An 18,217-nucleotide genomic window follows, 5' to 3' on the forward strand; every position below is an offset into this window, starting at 1 on the left:
AAAATTTTTTCCTAAGCTGAATCTACCTCCCTCTGTTTTGAAACCATTACCCCTAGTCCTGTCACAACAGGCCCTGCTGAACAGTCTCTCCCTATCTTTCCTGTAGCCCCCTTTAGGTACTGGAAGGCCACTATAAGGTCTCCCGGGAGCCTTCTCTTCTCCAAGCTGAACAGCCCCAACTCCCTCAGCCTGTCCTCACAGAAGAGGTGCTTCAGCCCTCTGATCATCTTCGTGGCCCTCCTCTGGACCCTCTCCAGGGTTTACACAGGGACCAGCCTTTCCTTGACCCAGGCCCCTCTCCTGCTTATGCAAGGCAGAGATCCCAGCAGCCCTCATCTTTGGAAACCTCTGCATCTTTTGGCTACCCCATAGGCAAGATGGAAGGGAGGTCAGGTTTAACGTGTGGATTTGGCTTCCACTCTGCTCAGCTCCCTATGCATGGATGCTAGCATGAGGACTCTCCCTAAGAAATCCAAATCCGAGCTCCTACAGCTGTTCTTGCACGCAGCCCAGGGACACTAGCAACTCCTGGGCAAAGCTCCAGTTGCACACTGGAAGCGATGGTGGATCAAACAGCAGCAACCTTTCAAGTATTTCCTTGTCCTAACAGCTTACAGAAAAATTCAGTCCTGATCAGCATCCTTTAACATGATCATCTCTAGGCACAGCTGATTACCCCACCACTTGGCAGAACAGCCTAAGGCCCACCCTATTATTTCTTTACTAGCCAGAATCCCTGTATGCGCATCTGCAGTCCTCTGGAAATAAGGCAACATCTAATTAAAGCAGATGGTCAGTGAAAATTCAAAGGTCATAATTAAAGTTGTTGACAGAACCTCAGCTTCAAGCATTCATCTGAATTACCAGCCACGCAAGCCAACCCCTGTGTGCAAAGCCAAACTGCAGTAATTTTTGTTTAAATTAAAAATAGTGTTTGACCTAACTAGAAATGCATTGGGAAAAAAAGCACATACAGAGGTGTGGTGTTTATTTGCTCTTATTAAAACTTTCTCAAGTCTCACGGTGGTTTTTCCATAATACTCCTACAGGCTTTTTCTGCTTATTCCTCCCCATTTTTTCCACAAATCTCTTTTATTTGTTTTTTCTCCCCACTTGGGGGCGCGGGGTGGGGGGGGAAGATGTGTCAGTAAATCATAACAACTTGGACTAAATTTTTCTAACTATGAGCCCTGGGGAACAGGTGTAGCATGCAACTTTGCCATACATTTTGTTTCTCATATTTTTAGCTCAATTGCGTTTGTGTTTTTATTACAGGCATATTTCATCCCTTTCCTTTTCCATAGAAAAATAAAAAGGTACCCAGCATATAATCTGATAGTTCTGGAAACTATTTAGCAGAAATGCTGACTCATGAACATGCCTTTCCTTTTTTTACTTGAAGCAAGGTAATTAAACACTGCAGACTGCTCTACAGCAAAACTCCAACTAAACTGGGAGAGAGTGAAACTGCATTAGGCTATAAAACGCTAATATGCTTTCAAGATTCAGCCAAGCCTTTCTGCATGCGACTACGATGAGTGCTAGCCCTATTCTTCTTTAAATTCGTGTTGCTTAAGTACTTAAGCATGTTTTCATCTTTGCTAGAATAGGTGAAATGAACTAATTAAAGTCGGACAAAGCAGTCTAGGAATTGCCAGGGGGAGGAGGAGGGGAGGTAGCTTGAGGGCAATCTGTGCATTCAGAATATGCCTATTAACTTCACTGTTGCACTGCAACACAGCTCTGCAACAATTCAATGAGCTACCATTAACTACAGTTAAATGAAAAAAAAATATATTTTCTTATTTTTATCTTTTTCTGACAGTGGATTTTTTTCAGGTTTGTATTTTACTCTGCATTTCTTCCCTGCTTTTCTGAAAAGCATTTCCCACTGCCATCCCTAACCTTGCATGAAACGAAAAGCCACTAAGGGTTTGAAATGTCTTTTTCCCCACTACTATTACAGCCAATGACAAGTAAAAAGGCTGAAATATTTTGATGCTTACGTATCACAAGTCTTTCAGTAAAAATACTATTAATTTCCCAAGGGATGATTCGCCTATCAAAGACTTCACTTCTGGTGTTTTTTTTCAAAAAGCTCTGATCATCAGCAAACAAATCAAATTGCTCATGTACACCGAAGAAAAGGAATACAGAAGTGGTAAGAGATGTTATTGGTAGTCCTGCTGAGGTAAGGAAGGTGACATGAGCATAAAATAAAAAAGGCTTGCATTTCATAATGGTTTGGATGTGAATTCATACCCTTCCTTCATGCCTCTCTGATATCAGTAATTATCTGAGGAAGGAACAGGCTGATGTTCTGACATGTTACCAAAATAGAAATGTAATACCGAATTTTGAGATAGTACTCAGAACATATTAAAGGGTTACGTTCAAAGCAAACAACAGCTCTGGAGCGAGAGAGAACAATGCTGACACCAAGTGGAAGAAAACGCTGCTGGCTCCATCCCTTATTGCAACCTTGAGATGCCTGAAAATCTCAGACCCGCAAAGTCTTAGGCTTAGGTGTTGTGATAATTTTTTTTTAAACATCAAAGGAAGACCACACAGATCCTCTGAAAGTAGAAATTTGTGTTATCCTAACGTGTACCCTAGCTGATTAATTATAATGCTCTTCCTTGCAGTGTAGCTGATCTTAGTAAGCAAAGCAACTGGCTGCCGCTCTGAACACATCAGGTATTACTCTCCTTCCCAAATTGCAGATAAAACTCCTTAATCTGTAATCTACATAAATTCTGTGAGCCTGAATATGGCAGGAGCTTTTGAGATGCTCTGTTCAAAGCAAAACTGAAAATGGTCATTCAGAGACTGAGAAGTAATAGACAAGTCTCCACCGAGTTGGTTTCTGTACAGCACACTGCCTTCAAAACATATTTTCCAAGCTAGGAAAGGCCTGTTTCAGTAAACAGCTTTAGAGAGGCCTTCCCCTCTCACAAACTCTATACCATTATTGAGTGACAAACAGCGGTCAGTGTAATCAGTTAGTGCGATTGCCTGAGCTTTGTTCTTGTATTATCGACTGCAGTAAGGAGTCTCAGGATTTCAGTTTGACCACCTTCCCTCTTCTATGTTCAAGCTGCTCGTTACAGCAAAGCAGAGCCAAGAGTGTGCTTCATGTCACTCAGAGCACACCTTCTCCTGCCAGTATCCTGTCCTAATGCAGCCTTCTGCAACCAAAAAAAAAATTAAATTATAGAAATCTACGTACTGGGGGGAAGGAGAAGAGAGAGGAGTAGACATTCGCAAAATCCACAAGGTCACAGAAAGAGGTTGAAGTGTGACAGCAGTGTCCAAGAGCACTTGTACAGCAAGTCAAGAGAAACCCCCAGCAATGCTGGAGCAAACATTAAACCAGTGACATTCCCTCCACACCCTGCGGTACGCTAAAAATGGAGACCAGGCATGCTTGTTGTTTCCAAGTTACAGATCTGTAGTACAAAGGACAGTCTGCTGCAGATCATGGGCACAGAACAGAAAAAGCACCTCGCTCTCTCCATGCCCCATTCTCTCCACCGACAAGCAGAAAGGCTCTGGTACCGAAGTCCTACAAAGTATTGAGTACCTCAGCCACATCCAGTTTGGGTGTTTTAAGTCACACTTGCCTAGGCTACAGCAGTTTTTATCAAATCCTTATACCTACAGTCAGTAAAATATTCTGCACTATTTATCCAGAAGAAAAAACAATACAATTTATTGGCCACAATTTTTGCGGAGATCTATATTCTTCTTTGACCCTCAATGTATGTCATTTTTTTAATCCAGTCTTCTGATGTGGGCAGCACTGAAATACAAAACTAAATCTTAATGTTTAATGAGTCCATATTTTGCTAAATTTACAAAGGTTAGGGAAAACAGTCTTTCTGTAATGTAACAGTGATCCCTACAGAAACATTGACAGATCTCCTGGCAGTTCACATGGTACACACAGGATTTGCTATGTTCACATCTAAACCCAGTTAAAAGTTATCATTGCTAAGAAAAGAAGTTAAATGAAAGAAAGTAATTAAGACTTATACCAGTTTAGATTCAGGAAAAATTGTTAAGAGCCACAGATAAGAATTGAAACTATGTTCCCCTATCCACGAAAAATTATCTGACAGGACAATTTAGTCTAACCTGAAAATTTTGTTTTACTAGATCTTGAGACAACGTCTGTTTGTTTGGTTGTTCGTTCACTCTGAAAACTTCCAGCTAATTCCACAAGCATTGTCATGGGACTAGCAAAGAAAAACATCAGTTAAATTATTGCTGTCCTCCAAATTGAGGACAGTTCATTTGGGAGACCACAATTCTTTTTTATGGCAACTTCAGATAAGAGCGAGGCACCACTTTTTTTTTTTTCCACAGAATACAGTTAATGCTGAAACGTTCATTTCCTCTTTGAAAAAGGCTAAAAATCTGAGACTAAGAAAACTCTCAAGACCACAAAAGCCTTCCCAACAAAACCATAATTTCAGTAGGTAAAATCTCCATCAAATATTTAGTTGCACTGTTTCAATCAACTCCAAACCATACTGCAGTTTCAGAAATTCACTCTGAGGTGTCTGTGGTCAACTTGCCAGCTCAGGATACTGTCCAGCTCCACCTCCCCAGCCCCCTAGACCTCTGCAATCCCTTTATAACGGGGTTCCACGATTGTAAGGAGTAGCTACCTGGGATCCAATCAATAGGCAGTCCCTGCAGCCCTGCTAATATATAGTGAAGCATGCATAAAAGAACAAAGCAAGAAAAGAAAATAAGAAATTAGACTAATTTCCTCAGGGTGTAGGCTTTTATTCTAATGAATCCCATGCTTTCATAGAGATACATGCAGTGGCTTGTACACACCCACAAAGTCATGCTTCTGTTTGTTTGCAAGACAAAGGTAGTGTGCATAACTCAGGAAGGATTTATCTATGACTTCTATACAAAATGGAGATATGAAAAAACACTCTTGGACTAGATGCAAAAGAGTTTCCATAGTCAACTTTTATCTAGAACAAACGATTCAGAAACGATGAGGCAAACAGCATTACAAATTGCTATTAGCAAGGTTTGGTTCATAATTTAATTACACTATAGAAGTTAAGCTAATCTTGTACACATCCAACACAGCTAGCGATACACTTCAGGTTAAATACAGTTCTCTAGAGAGGCCTCAGGTCAAAACAAATGCCAAAGTGTCTACCCTCTTTATAAAGAACGATTTAAGCCAAACAGGATGATCAGTTCAGTACCAGTGAAGATTGCAAGCTAGGACAGAAGGCTATAGGACAGCTTTAAACACTAATGGACTCTCAGGGGGAAAAATTTAAAAAACTAAAAAATAAAATGAAAAATCTGGCAGGATTTTACAACATTCCAACTCTATTTTAAGGAAAAAAAAAAAATATATTAAAAAAATTTGTACAACATACAGAGGCCAGGAAGGACAAGCTAAAATACACAGTATCTTAGATATAACTTTTAAACCACTATCTTTAGATGGAATAGGTGGCTGCGAATAGTCTACTATCCAGCCCAAGGTAATAGTTCTGAACTATTAGACTGGCGCCTTTCAAAAAATTGCAAATTCTTCTCCCAGTCTGTCAGTGTGAATCAGCCTGCAGACACAGACTAAGAGGGACGACTGCTGGCACTTCAAGATACTAAGAGCTCTGCTCAGGAACAATCAATCTTGCCCATCTCAGCCTGCAAACAACACAACTGAAGGTCAAGCCTACATCAGCTGTATGGCACGTCTGCCAGATTGGTATGGCTTTAACTTGTCAGAGCTCAATTAATTAGAGTAATATATAAAAAAAAGCACTTCAACAAGAAGAAGAAAAAAAAAAAAATCACATGAATTAAGTAGTCCAAATGTAAGTATCTGTGTAAATGCTTTAAGTTATTTCATGAGAAACAGCCAATAAAAGCAAGTTTCATTTCCAGGAAGCAACAAGGGATCCAAGCCAGGTTTGCCATTTCACTTTTTGCTTGCTTTGCTGGAACTAGAATATGCACTTTTAATATGTTTATTTTGTAAACCTAACTTTGATGTTTCCAGTTTAGTGGACTTTGAGCAATTGTTACATTATGAAAGATGATGGGTACCTATCCAATGTGCTGGGTTTCGTGCCAGAAATCACAAAAACAAGATCAACCACAGAATACTGAACTCCCTTCTCACCCACAGATGGGATTTCGTTCATAAGCTTACCTCAGAGCAGGAGTGTGCCTCATGGCTATGCCTTGTCTGAGGTTTTATTAAAGAACTTGAAAGGATCTTTTCAGCAGAATTCTTTCCCACATCACCACAATCCCAGACAGACTGTGACATTTTGCAGAATTACAGAGAGTGAAGTTGCTTCTAAAACAAAAGCACTGCAATAGAAAGCCAGGTTTCCTGGCTTCTCTCATACCTTTCCAATTTCCTTTAGCTGCTGACTCTTCTTCTAGTTTTGCAAGCAAAAGCAGATATAATATGATAGCTAATATTTTTGATCTTGCAAGCTCATTTGAGATCAGGTTGTGGCAATTCTCAAAGGTGATAGTGACATGGGACAGCTTCAGAGAGCAAGGGGAGTTGAAGGCATGGGCTCCAGCACTATCTTTGTGTGAAACAATGCTAGTTTTAAATTTGGGGCCATGTCCTGTGACATAGAGGAAATATTTCAGAAACATCCTTGTATCAGTGTATTCTGTGATCTGCACAGGATTTATTTTAAAAGAGAGTTTCCAAGAAGCATTACTCTCTCAATATTCAGTTTGGGATATACAATATGCTCTAAATACTGAATTTGACTTTGTATGAGAATTCCACTGGTTTTCCTTAACAGAGGTACTCAGAGAAAGAAGCTAGGAAATTAAGGAGTCACAAACATGAGCAGCATGATCTACAATTACATGCAATGCAAACTTCTTTTAATAATCCTTCACCAGATCCAGCACACTGCTATCAATCTAGTCATGACCCGCAAGGATGCATGGTAACTGCATGGCGCAGTATTAACCTGTACATTTTGCTACAACATTGCCCTTCATGTCTGTTTCTAAAAATCAATTTCAAGTTAAGCACCAACGATATATTACATCACAAACTGAAAACAGGACTTATATCGGCCTCTCCCTAAACCAACATTTGTCTATCATGTTTCTTCCACTAGGAGGTTTCTGACAAAAGAGGCAAAAAAGGAATCAAAGCACCAACAATTTTTTTTAGAAAAGAATAAGTCCGAGGAGAGTCTGAAACATAAACAATTTGTTCTGAAAAGGTGAGAGGCGTTTCACCTTTCTGGTTTTGCTTTCCTGCATCAACAGTGGATAGCCAAACACACGTGCTTCACTCAAGGGAAAATCCAGTGGCTTTGATCTAACAAAGCTTTGCTTTGAGATATTTAAAGTGGACTAGCTTGAAAGATTATTCTTGACCTTTTACTTTTGCACTTGCATTTTTTTTTCAAAATCAGAATTTTAAACACTCAGGTTTCCCCTCTAGCTTTGGCACATGATGAATATTTACATTGCTGGCAACAAGCTATAGTCTTTCATCACACTATGTATAAGCAAATATATTTGCATTTATAGGTTCCAACCTAAAGAAGCACTTTTGATTACTTGGTGAATCAATGAACGTAACTTTCTTACCTGAAGGCCATCTGCTTGTCTCTGTGAAAAACAAGGGTTCAGGTCAACAAAAAGCACCTCATGGTGTTGAAGCAAATACAGCAGGAGGCCATTGTAAAGCCTTTGTTGTTCACAAGCCGAGGGACTGACAGGGATCCTAAAGGAAGACGAGATGGATTACATTTAGGAGCTCTCAGATCAGGGGCTGATGATGAGTCACACAGGGAGCCTCCCAGTACCCACGATAACTCAGCAAAGCAGCCAGTTGGGTGACTGGATAAAACAGAGTTCCAGCCTAATTTCCAACAAGCAATTGTTGGGATAGAGACCGACTTAATTAGGTGGGTTCACAACTCTAGGAGCCTCACAGAGAAGGAGCCCGTTTGCTGCAATGGTTCAAAACACAACAAATCTTCGAGGCAGCACAGCAAGATAGCTAGAATCTGACAATAACACAGACACGAAGTTCATAAAATCAGGGATGAAAAGGACAAAAGAAAAGCCTCAGAAATATGCCATGACTCACTGGCATTGGGGCTGGAAGAGAGTAGCTTTGTTCTAGCTTAGTTTATGAAGGTGAACTTTGATGGCTAGAATGTCTGATTACCAGAACTGCCTGGAAAAAAAAAAAAAACAACACACCGGTAAGAAACTCTTTCAGGGTGATAATTGCAAAATTATGTAATAATTTTGTCTTTCAGTGTAATAACAGCAAAATAAATGCACAGGCATCAGGCACATCATGCAGTGGAACTTTCGGATGCTCTCATTAACAGCTTGGGTTTTGGTTGTTTTTTCTCTTTTTTTCTAGCTCTCTCTTTAAAAAAAAAAATTAAAATAAAATAAATAAATAGTAATTGAACTTGTACTATCCACACAAGTAGACTAAATTGGAATCATTTAATTAAAGTCAAGGGATTCTTTATATGGGATTCTAATCTCGTTCTCTGAAGGAACTGTGTATTCCTCCTGTGAACTACTTGGAAGCTTGGAGGACATTTACATAAATGCTGTTGCCTTAATCCAGCTTCTCTAGCTATGCTGTGCCAACTCAGTTCCACTCAGCACAACATTAATATTTAAACAAGAAATTCACAAACCCTGCAGGCTCACGTGGAGACATACACACACCAGCCTTCTGTTTGCCAAATCAATACATTCATTATTTATTTGTGATTTTAAAGTACAAATACACACACAGTCCAATTGCTTTCATCCATGTTCTTCTTTTGTAAACTTACTGTAGTTTCTGAAGTTTGGGCTCCTTTTGAAAGAAGGTGGTTTAAGCAGAGTTATAGCCAGGTACAACGTAGACAAATTTACAAGATAAACTACTATGTCATCACTTCTTTCTTTAGGGTTGGCTAACATTTCTCCTTCTTGTATTCCTATTCTTCCCAGGACAGACCAAATTTCTCCACAAAAAGCAAACCTGGTTGGCTGAGCAACAGCCTTTCCTGCATACAGCAATCCTAAGAGATTATTCGTCACTTACCCAAACATTAACACCTTCAACTCACAGGACATACAAGCCATCTTTTTAGTTCCTTGCCTTTTTTTTCAGCTTCTTTCTTTAACTTAGACCTATGTTCTCAAATCCATCTCTACCAGCTGTTAACTCCTTACTAGCAAGAAGCCCTCCACAAGTTGTTCATGAAAATAAAGAGCTCTTGTCCTAGTTATTGGGTCCCACTTTTCCTTACTAGCAGCCTATGTTTTGGGTGCCCAGATCTCATTTCATCTTCAGACAAATCTAAGCTATACTCTGGGATGCGACCGTACAGCTGACTCCAAGTATCAATGTCTGCTGATCCGCAGGTATTCATGGATGACGGCAGATGTGTATTCCAAATATAGAATTTTCTATTTTATTTTTCTCTGCAGCTACCTTCCACAATGACTTTCAATTAATTCTGTAAAATAATAACTTCCTGCCTCTTCAGATATTTCTGCTGCTAGCAAAAACTATATTATCAGGCTGACAGTAGGGGAACCATGTTCACACACTACTAAATCCAGGAACATGTTTTCCTAGGAAGAGACAGCTACTGAAGTATATTCTGCACTTCACCATAAAAGCCCTGTTATCAGTTGTAGTGCAAATCATACACAGGAGAACACTCACCAAAAACAAGAAACAATTAAAACCTAATCATCAGGAATCAGCTACTGGCTTCCTTGAGTCTAAACCTTTCAGAGCTGCTTTGCCACAAAGTGCAAGCTAGAAAATCCATACAGTCCCTTGCCTCGGCTTTGTTCAGGAGTCTGCTGGCAGAGTCTGGCTGCAAATTTACAGAAAGAATGAGTCAGTGAGTAGAAGCAAACAGCTGGCTGGCTAGCATCCTTGTGGACTCATGCAAAAATTACTCAGGTTAGTAGCAGAAATCTCTTTAGCAAAATGAGGCATCAAAGTACTCATACAAATGTAAGTAATATCAGTTGAATCTGATAAAAGCAAAGCAACACATTCTCCTCAGTATTTACAGAGACTAGCAGGACATGAAACAGCTCACAAGAAGGATGAATGGCAACAAAAATAAATAGTTCAGAGGATGAGCAGAAAGAAATCAATAGCCGAAGTTGACAGAAGGGTGGAGCTTAGTGAAGAAAGTCTAGGGAGCAGCCAGCCTGATACTTGACTTATGAGTTATGTTTCTGGTTCCCTTACCTACAAGAAGGTGAGAACAGACATGAAAGTTACATCATGCTTCATGCATGCATCATGTTAAGACTGAAGTCTCAAAAGGAAAGAAACAGATGCCAGGGTCAAAAATCAAAAATAAAAGCAATGTGAAAGGTGCTGGTGGAGCAACTTAACAGCAGTGAATGTTGCTTAACTCAGTCTCACATGCAAAAAAAATAGCATGAGGGAGGAAGGCCAGCAAAAGAAATCAGAAGGAGCTGGTTTGCAAAGATGACTAAGGTAAAAATAAAGTATTTTACTCAGTTGTGCCTTTTCTGAAAGTACAACTTCTTTTCTTATTCACACTTTGGATCTCACCACCCTGAACAAGGACAGCAAGTATATATACTAATAACATAACAATTCTTCCAATATGAAGATGATTTTAGAAAAATATTCAATACAAGCAGCATTAAAGTAAGGGGCTGCAACAGACTAAAAATAGAGAAGAGAGAGCTCATTTAACATTCAGTTTTCACACAAACAGTGATATTAGTTTTCTAGCATTTAAAATTAATGATAATAGGAGTTTTCCATGACCCCATAACTAGACTTCCAATATACCTGTGTAAGGCTTTTACTTTTTGTGTTGCAATTACCATAGTTACTAATTGTGAAGCATATGCAGTTTAGCCTTGCAAGGTATAATGAGCGGCAAGTTTTATATTCTGATTTTGTGTCCCAAAGGCCCCTGTGTGTTCCATGTTCCAACCACTGAATATTCCAACTCAGTCCCTTCAGTGAGACTATAAGCATGACAGGTCTCCACAAATAAAAGTCTCAGCAGATTTAAATAGGTGATAATCATAGACAGAATTTACACTTGAATATAAATAGATCAAAAATTTAAAGTAAAAAGGCTTATAAACAACCTAGTTTACTTGTTTAGTTTCAAAGAAGGAAGAAGTAATTGCACAAAAATGCAGATTGCCCAAATACATGCAGAACAGTTTTAACACCTGCAGTGAATTAGTGCAGCTGACATTACATCCAGAAGGTTATTTCCAGCAATTGCATGGGGTATACTTTTCTGCAGATTAGATCTAGAGTTGGGTTTTTTTTTCATAACCTTCATGTTCTGACTGAACAACTATAGCAAGTACTACTCAGTGTATCTCACTTTCCAGTGAATCTACACGCCGGCTGCCAAACGTTTCATAACATGGCAGCTAACTGCACTAATTCTTGCTCTGAAAGACATGAAGGATATGTATGGCTTTGTATTCCCTGTGTCAGCAGGTGTGGTTTGCCACATTAGACTACCTTGAATTTTGCTGCTGTACAGGACAATACAAACGGTTTACTCTGAATCATTTGAGGCCTCAGCCAAGGAAGTGGTACAGCACTCTCTCGGAGAGAAAATGCCAGTTGCAAGGCTCTGCTCTCTACCCAACTACCGAAAAGGTGATTTTTCATAATTTGAGGAGGTAAAGCTCCAAGGACAGCACTAGTTATACACTTCACAAAACACGAGCTCCAGACTTACTGGTTTCTCTCCCAGAGCTGGTGAAATCAGAATGACTAAAAAACTAGGGTTGTTGTTCATAGGGCAGATGCACTTCTATTTATGATAGCTGTGTTGTCTTGACAAGTCATTGGCAGGGAAACCCGATGCTGATTGTTTTCAAGGCTTCTCAGACAGGTCATTGCCACAAGCATTTAGCACGAAGCTTACTTCAAAAAGCAGACAGAGAGGCATGTTCAGAAGTAGCTGGACCATCTCCCAGAACAGTGGGATGCTTAAAAACTGAAACAGTTCATCAATCAACAAGGGAGCCTACGGGATTCTTATGTGTAGATACAGAAATCAGTGGGCACATGTTCAGACAATTTGGGAATGGGGATAAAGGAATAAAATAAAGTATTCTTGTATGTGTGTGCATGCACAGAAGCCCCATGGGATAGCAAAGGGGGCCTGATGGCAGAAGAATGACAGTCAGTGCAGTCCTTGTTGAGTCAGTGTGGAGGTCAAGGGACAGATTTTCAATGAAGGCCTTCTGGCATCAGCTTACCTGTTTAAGTATCACCACAAATCTAATCCAGACACTGGGAAGTAAAGCTCACCTGCCTATAGTCATTTACTAATTTTAGCATGCAGATATTAGGAACTTGGGGTTTGGTTGCAGAACTGCTTTGTTCCATCACAGAATATCCTCCATGGTGAAGCCTATTGTCACAGGAGTGAATGGCAGAACTCCTACCACATTACAGGTTGTTAGATTCTTCTCCCTAGCTGTACTGTTGCTAAACTAAGGATCCTTTTACTTCTACATGCTCAAATGCTTGGTTATATGCTGATACATCTGGTGATAAGCCTACAGAGCAGGTAAACAGATACAAACATAGAGACCTATAGAAACAGCAGCAGGATTTAAGAGTGCAGCTTCCCAAAACAAAGCCTGTCATTGATTTCTAATATGCGTGGTAACAATTCTGCTGAATATATCTTTTTAATAACTTACTTGGCTCGCCATACAAGAAAAAGGAAAACAACAAGACTTTTTTACTGCATAGAAAATACTAATGCTTAACATACACATTTTGCAAAGTGGCATTGGCTTACAGTTCACATTAAGCTGAAATGGCTATGATCCACTAAAACAAAAGTTTACAAATTATAAGACAAGTATAAACATCTTAACAACCTTAAGTGTCAACATGAAGGATAAGATAAAGAACTAAATCATTCCAGCTTCACTGAAAAATCCCCAAATCCTCCGGTATCAGATTACTCTAGGCTGTCCCTTCTCACCACCTTGACTTGCATGACATATGCTCTTCCACTTTTCTTTTTTTAGCATCCAGTTATGTGTCCACTCACCATCGTCCCAAACATGCCTTCTCTAGCTTCAGCCAAACACTCACTGCTTGCAAGCTCAGCTGGCCTCTGCTTGGGTGTCAGCTTGCACTTCAGTGGCAAGAGCAGAATGAGTTACTTCTCTTCCTTGATAGAGGAGATTCCTTTCTCTGATATCAAATGCTATTACAAAGTCAAAGTCAGCCTTAGCTTTTCAGAATCAAGGCTAACAACTAAGAATCCTCCACAGCTAGCGCTTCACTTGGCTAAGAAAAGAGGAGTAGTTCTCATTAAACAGCTCTCCATCCCTCATGCCTCTTCTCTTCAGATGGTTTCTTACTTGTGGCTGGACCTGTACAGTCAGTGCCTAACAGGATGAAGGTGGTCAGCCAGCTCAGGATATGTCACTTCCACCCATAATACACTATATAAATATTTAACTTCCAAAGCACTCTACTTACTATCAGACATACAGTTACAACAAAAAGCCTCATTGTAAAGTGTGATCTAGCAGTACTATTCAAGGTAGCTAAATAAAAAGTACTTACTTGAATAGAGCGGGTCCAAACACAATGGCAAGGTTTTCCAGAGTCATGAAATTCACTGCACTGTATGTTGCTACCTTTAACAGGAAAGCAGACAGGAACTGAAGAAGGTTTTGATGGGCTTTGGGCAGGCAGCTGAGCAACTGTTTCAGGTCGTCTATGCATTCTGTTGTGTGGATTTTGTGCTCTGGGGAAGGGGGGAAAAAAAAAAGTTATGACATAGATAATCCTAATAATAACACAATTTAATCATAGATATTATTATAGATCTGAGAAAAGGGGAATGGTTTAAAATGTATTAGAGCAAAGTAAAGAATAAATACGTTCTAAACAAAGAATTTGTACACTATATTTTTACAACAATTTTCACATATTAGTTATTTAAGTACCATGGATTTTCCAGATATTTAGTTTTATATACACTATTTCTGCTATTCTTCCTGTTGTGACAGAATCATCCACCACTGGCTGCTTTTTAATGGAATTGCAGGCAGTAGTCACGTACCTGAATCCTTAAAGCTGCCTTTAAAGATGATACAAGACTGTCAGCCTTGACACTCTCCAGAGATTTTACATATGCTGTATGATTCTCATTAAGAGGAATAAGAAATTGTGCCCTTTCAGCCCCATATAATCTTCATTTCCTAACTAATTGGTAGCTCTCAATCTCAAAACACTTTTGCTCTATAAATATGCAACTGTAGTTACACAAGAGATGCTTAAAAAATCTAAATTGGGGATACTTAGCATTTTCTTGGTTCTCGTTCTTCAAAGAAGACTTACAAGGCAGCAAATCAGTTCACAAACAACTCTATTTGATCAGCAGTTCAGAATTAGTATGATAAATCTTCCTGGTTATTAGAACTGAGATGACAATACTGCTCAATAACTGGCAGCTGATGCTCAAATTTGCCATAGATCACCAGGACACATCTGCTTAGCTTTGATATTGTGAATAGCAAATCATGCCCTAAAGGGCAATTTTAGCCCTAAAAAAAAAACTTTCATAAAGGCTAAGACCCATGGCACTCAGCCTGTTAATGACAGATATAAAAAAGAGGACTAGAGAGGGGAAAAGAAAAAAAAAAAATTAAAAAAGAACAGCAAGACTGTTCAGGATAGTGAAAACAAGGTGCTTGCAAAAAAAAAAAAACCTGTAGCTTTCAGTATAGACTTTAATAATTCATAAAAGTCACTCCTTTCTCTTTTTTCCCCTTTTTTTATTTTAGTAAATATGTACATAACTTGGTACTTAGCAGATAAAGTTTGAACACAAGCAACCTGTAATCTAACCCACAAAACCCACTTATTTGTACGCAAACACCTGAATTAATTATCACTCAAAAATCACTGGGCAGTATATCTGAACACATTAGCTCAGCTTTTATAGACATGAATAGGGAACTAGACGGTATGTTGCTGTAGGTACTCATCTTGGCTTTGCATTTTGAATACTTCATGCTGCTCCACACACTGCTATCCAAGACGACTATAAGAAAACTAGTAAAAAGTACTAAATAGGAACAGGGAGGTGCAAAAAAGCTTCTGTACGAGAGAAGGTTAAATAGAGAAAAAGGCTTTAGCCCGGAAAATAGAGAAGTGAGGCAGCAGCTACACAAAGGCATAAGCAGCATTACAATGGTGATTAGACTAAAAACATAAATGTTATCTCAGTGATGATTAAAGTATCCCATTTAAAAAGAAAGCATGCAGAAAAGGTACTTCCTTCTCAGGAAGGTGCAATAAACACGTTATCTGCCACTGTCAGAGAAAGGACAGCAGCTTGGAAGGTGCTCATTCTGTACCTTGGAAAATTTTTAGCAAGCCAGAACAGATGTTGTCTGGAAAAACAGCCACTGGAAGTTCTTTCAGAAAGAGTTTCAGGAGACTGGCCACAGAATCAACATCTCCATCATTAATAAGGTCTACTTTTTCTCCTTGATTGTATTTCTGCTTCAATTCCTTTATTTTATTCAATGAGCCACTGACTCGAAATATACCGACACGCTCCAGACCTGTTTAAAAAGAAATATGAAACAGTAAGCAACGGTTGTATTACTATACCTGTGTTATGAGAACTGGATCTCAAAAAGCAAGAGCTCTTCCAATAAAGCATAATAATTGTAAAAATAGACTTTTCAGAAGTTACACCTGAAAACTACAGCTTAAACAAAGAATAACAGTTTTCAGAGACCAAACAGAGAAAACATGAACTTACCAAATACTTCTAGGTACTCCACCATCTGCATCACAAGAAAAGGAACTCCACATTGCGTTGCATCCTGTATGAGGGTTTCCAGAGGAACACCAAATGTGCTTCTTTCCCTACTGAACTGTACATCTGGTGAGACTTTATTTGTTGTGTGCCTGACTTGAACAGAAGATGATGATTTCTGGGGAATAAAAACAGGCAAGTGATAAGCAGAAACTGATTTTTATTATTTTAAGGTCTGAGGGCCTACATCTTAGGTAAAATTACTGTCCTCGTTATAGCATCTTAGTACAGATTTTACTTCTACTGCATGCTCTTAGAATACTAATACCATTCTTCTTCTGTAGAGCTGAGACAGGAGCTCTGATGGGATAAATCCTAATTAAACCCATTCACACCTGCACTCAGAGAAAACAGGGCTCCAGGTCAACGCAGATGCCCTGTTTAGGGGAGAAAGGGATTGCTAAACCCCTTCCTCCTTGAGGAGGCTGAAGAGTTAGGAAAAAAGGCTGACTGGGTGCCCAGCCTTCCAGCCCCGTGAAATTTCTAAATCTCTACCCAGTTCACAAAGAATAAAAATGTAATATTCACGGAGGACCCAGAGGAGAAGTTTAAGCAGCAGCCACAGCACAAGCCTGGTAAAGGCTTCCTGTCTTCTCACCCACTTACTCCAAATTTCTTAACCCAATAACTGATGCAAAAAATATATGTACGAAAAAATGAATAACCTGCACTCAGGACCTGCTTTTTCATCTTGTTAGGGCAGAGAGGCTGCCCAGTATGTCAGCTGAAAAGGACGTAGGGTATTGTGCAGCTTGCCGGCAGCGGGGCTGAGGGGTCGCTGTGAGGAGAGGCGAGGGCTGCTCTGGGCCGGGCACAGCCAGTTCCAGCCAGTCTGGAAGGTTCCCCGGCCAGGCCTGCTGAGGCCCTCAGCCCTGCAAATGGCACCTCAGGGGGATGTGTTTAAGAAAGGGGGAAATACCACCTGGCCATGAGGAGCCCTTGCTCCCTTACCCTCTTTCCCTCCTCTTCCACCCCTGCTTTTTCTTACAAGCAGGTGACATGACCCACTGTGCTACATTTTTTCCTCATTTTCCTATCAAGCCAGGCCACGCTCCCAGTCACTAAGGAGAACCCATTTCTGCCAAGTCACCCATTTCACACCATGCAATGAGAGCGGAAGTCCAGATCGGGAACACCTGGATTTACCAGTTCTGCATACCAGTTCTGGAATATTTAAACAGTATCTGCATTTCTTTTTAAAGGGGGATTTTAATTTTTTTTGTAGCATCATCCCAACACATTCTAAAACCAGCCTCTTCTTAAATATTTTCATTACTATGTTTTCAGAAGAAAAAAGGAAAGCTATTCCTACAGATTTGTAGCTGGTCCACTATAGAAAAGCTGGGTTTTAGCTCCTAAAGCACACACCTTCAGTAAAGCCGCAAGTGGGAGCTCGAGGAGGCCACGTTCAGCCATGCTGCCATGGCGAGCACACACAAACACGCAGATCAGAAACACCTAGACCTCATTTCGCTCTTTCTGTACGTAAGTGAGCTTAGAATGTGATATTAATGCTAAAACATTAATAATTACCCAAATGGAATCAAAATCAGCATATACCAAACATATTTTACAGCATTTTCTTTTAAAGTCTATCAAGTACCTATGGTACATTACTCTAAATACCTCCTCTTTCCCTCTTCAGATGCAGCAGGTAAGTTTGAGGAAGAAACACAGTCTTCTCAGAAATAAGAAAGAATGCAAGAAAGGACTCAAGAAGCCAGATTTAAGTTCACTTACACAAATCGAAAAGGAGGTGCCTACTCCCATATTAGATTGCAGGAGAGTATCGGTATTTCAGCTGTGCTGCCCAGAAGACACCATCACCTTTCTTCCCCTCACAAATCCATGTAGTCTGGCCAAAGCTGACTGCAGACATGGGGCTGTTCCTCTCTAATTAACTTATTGTAACATAAATGCTAGGCATCATCTGAATCAGTAGTTTCACTCCAGATTTTGTTGAAGGTAGAAATAACTGCTAGTAGAAGTGGACTCCTTGAAGCCAATGCTTGCCTCCGGTCACATTGCACAAGCTGATGGATGTGTTACCATCAGATGTTTCCATGGCACCTAACACACACAGTGACACGGCTTCCTCAAGCACACCAATCACATGCTTGATATTTACTTTTGAGTGGGTTTTTTTCAATGCAGGTTTGCAGATATTCATATCACCTCCTCTCCATTCTGCCTGCTAGCAGCATTAAGTAAAATATTTTGAGATAGCCCACAGTGTGTATATATATAACAGATACACATTTATATAACATCTGCACAATCATTTTGGTAAACGTACAAGCAAGGACCCATCC

General features: G+C 39.8%; 1 protein-coding gene across 1 annotated transcript in view; it reads right to left on the reverse strand.

The window, feature by feature from the left end:
* FAM13C (family with sequence similarity 13 member C) overlaps positions 1 to 17,675 on the reverse strand; it is a 135,497-nt gene extending 117,822 nt beyond the window's left edge. The window contains exons 1-5 of the mRNA XM_086752834.1: positions 17,646 to 17,675; positions 15,849 to 16,023; positions 15,436 to 15,645; positions 13,634 to 13,817; positions 7,627 to 7,762 (exon numbers count right to left, since the gene is read on the reverse strand). Coding sequence (XP_086608960.1) covers positions 7,627 to 7,762; positions 13,634 to 13,817; positions 15,436 to 15,645; positions 15,849 to 16,023; positions 17,646 to 17,675 — 735 coding nt within the window. The remainder of the gene's footprint in view (positions 1 to 7,626; positions 7,763 to 13,633; positions 13,818 to 15,435; positions 15,646 to 15,848; positions 16,024 to 17,645) is intronic.
* Positions 17,676 to 18,217: the final 542 nt, after the last annotated feature.

The sequence above is a fragment of the Chlamydotis macqueenii genome, chromosome 7 (assembly GCF_036417535.1).
Source record: "Chlamydotis macqueenii isolate bChlMac1 chromosome 7, bChlMac1.mat, whole genome shotgun sequence".
In the NCBI taxonomy this organism is placed as follows: domain Eukaryota; kingdom Metazoa; phylum Chordata; class Aves; order Otidiformes; family Otididae; genus Chlamydotis; species Chlamydotis macqueenii.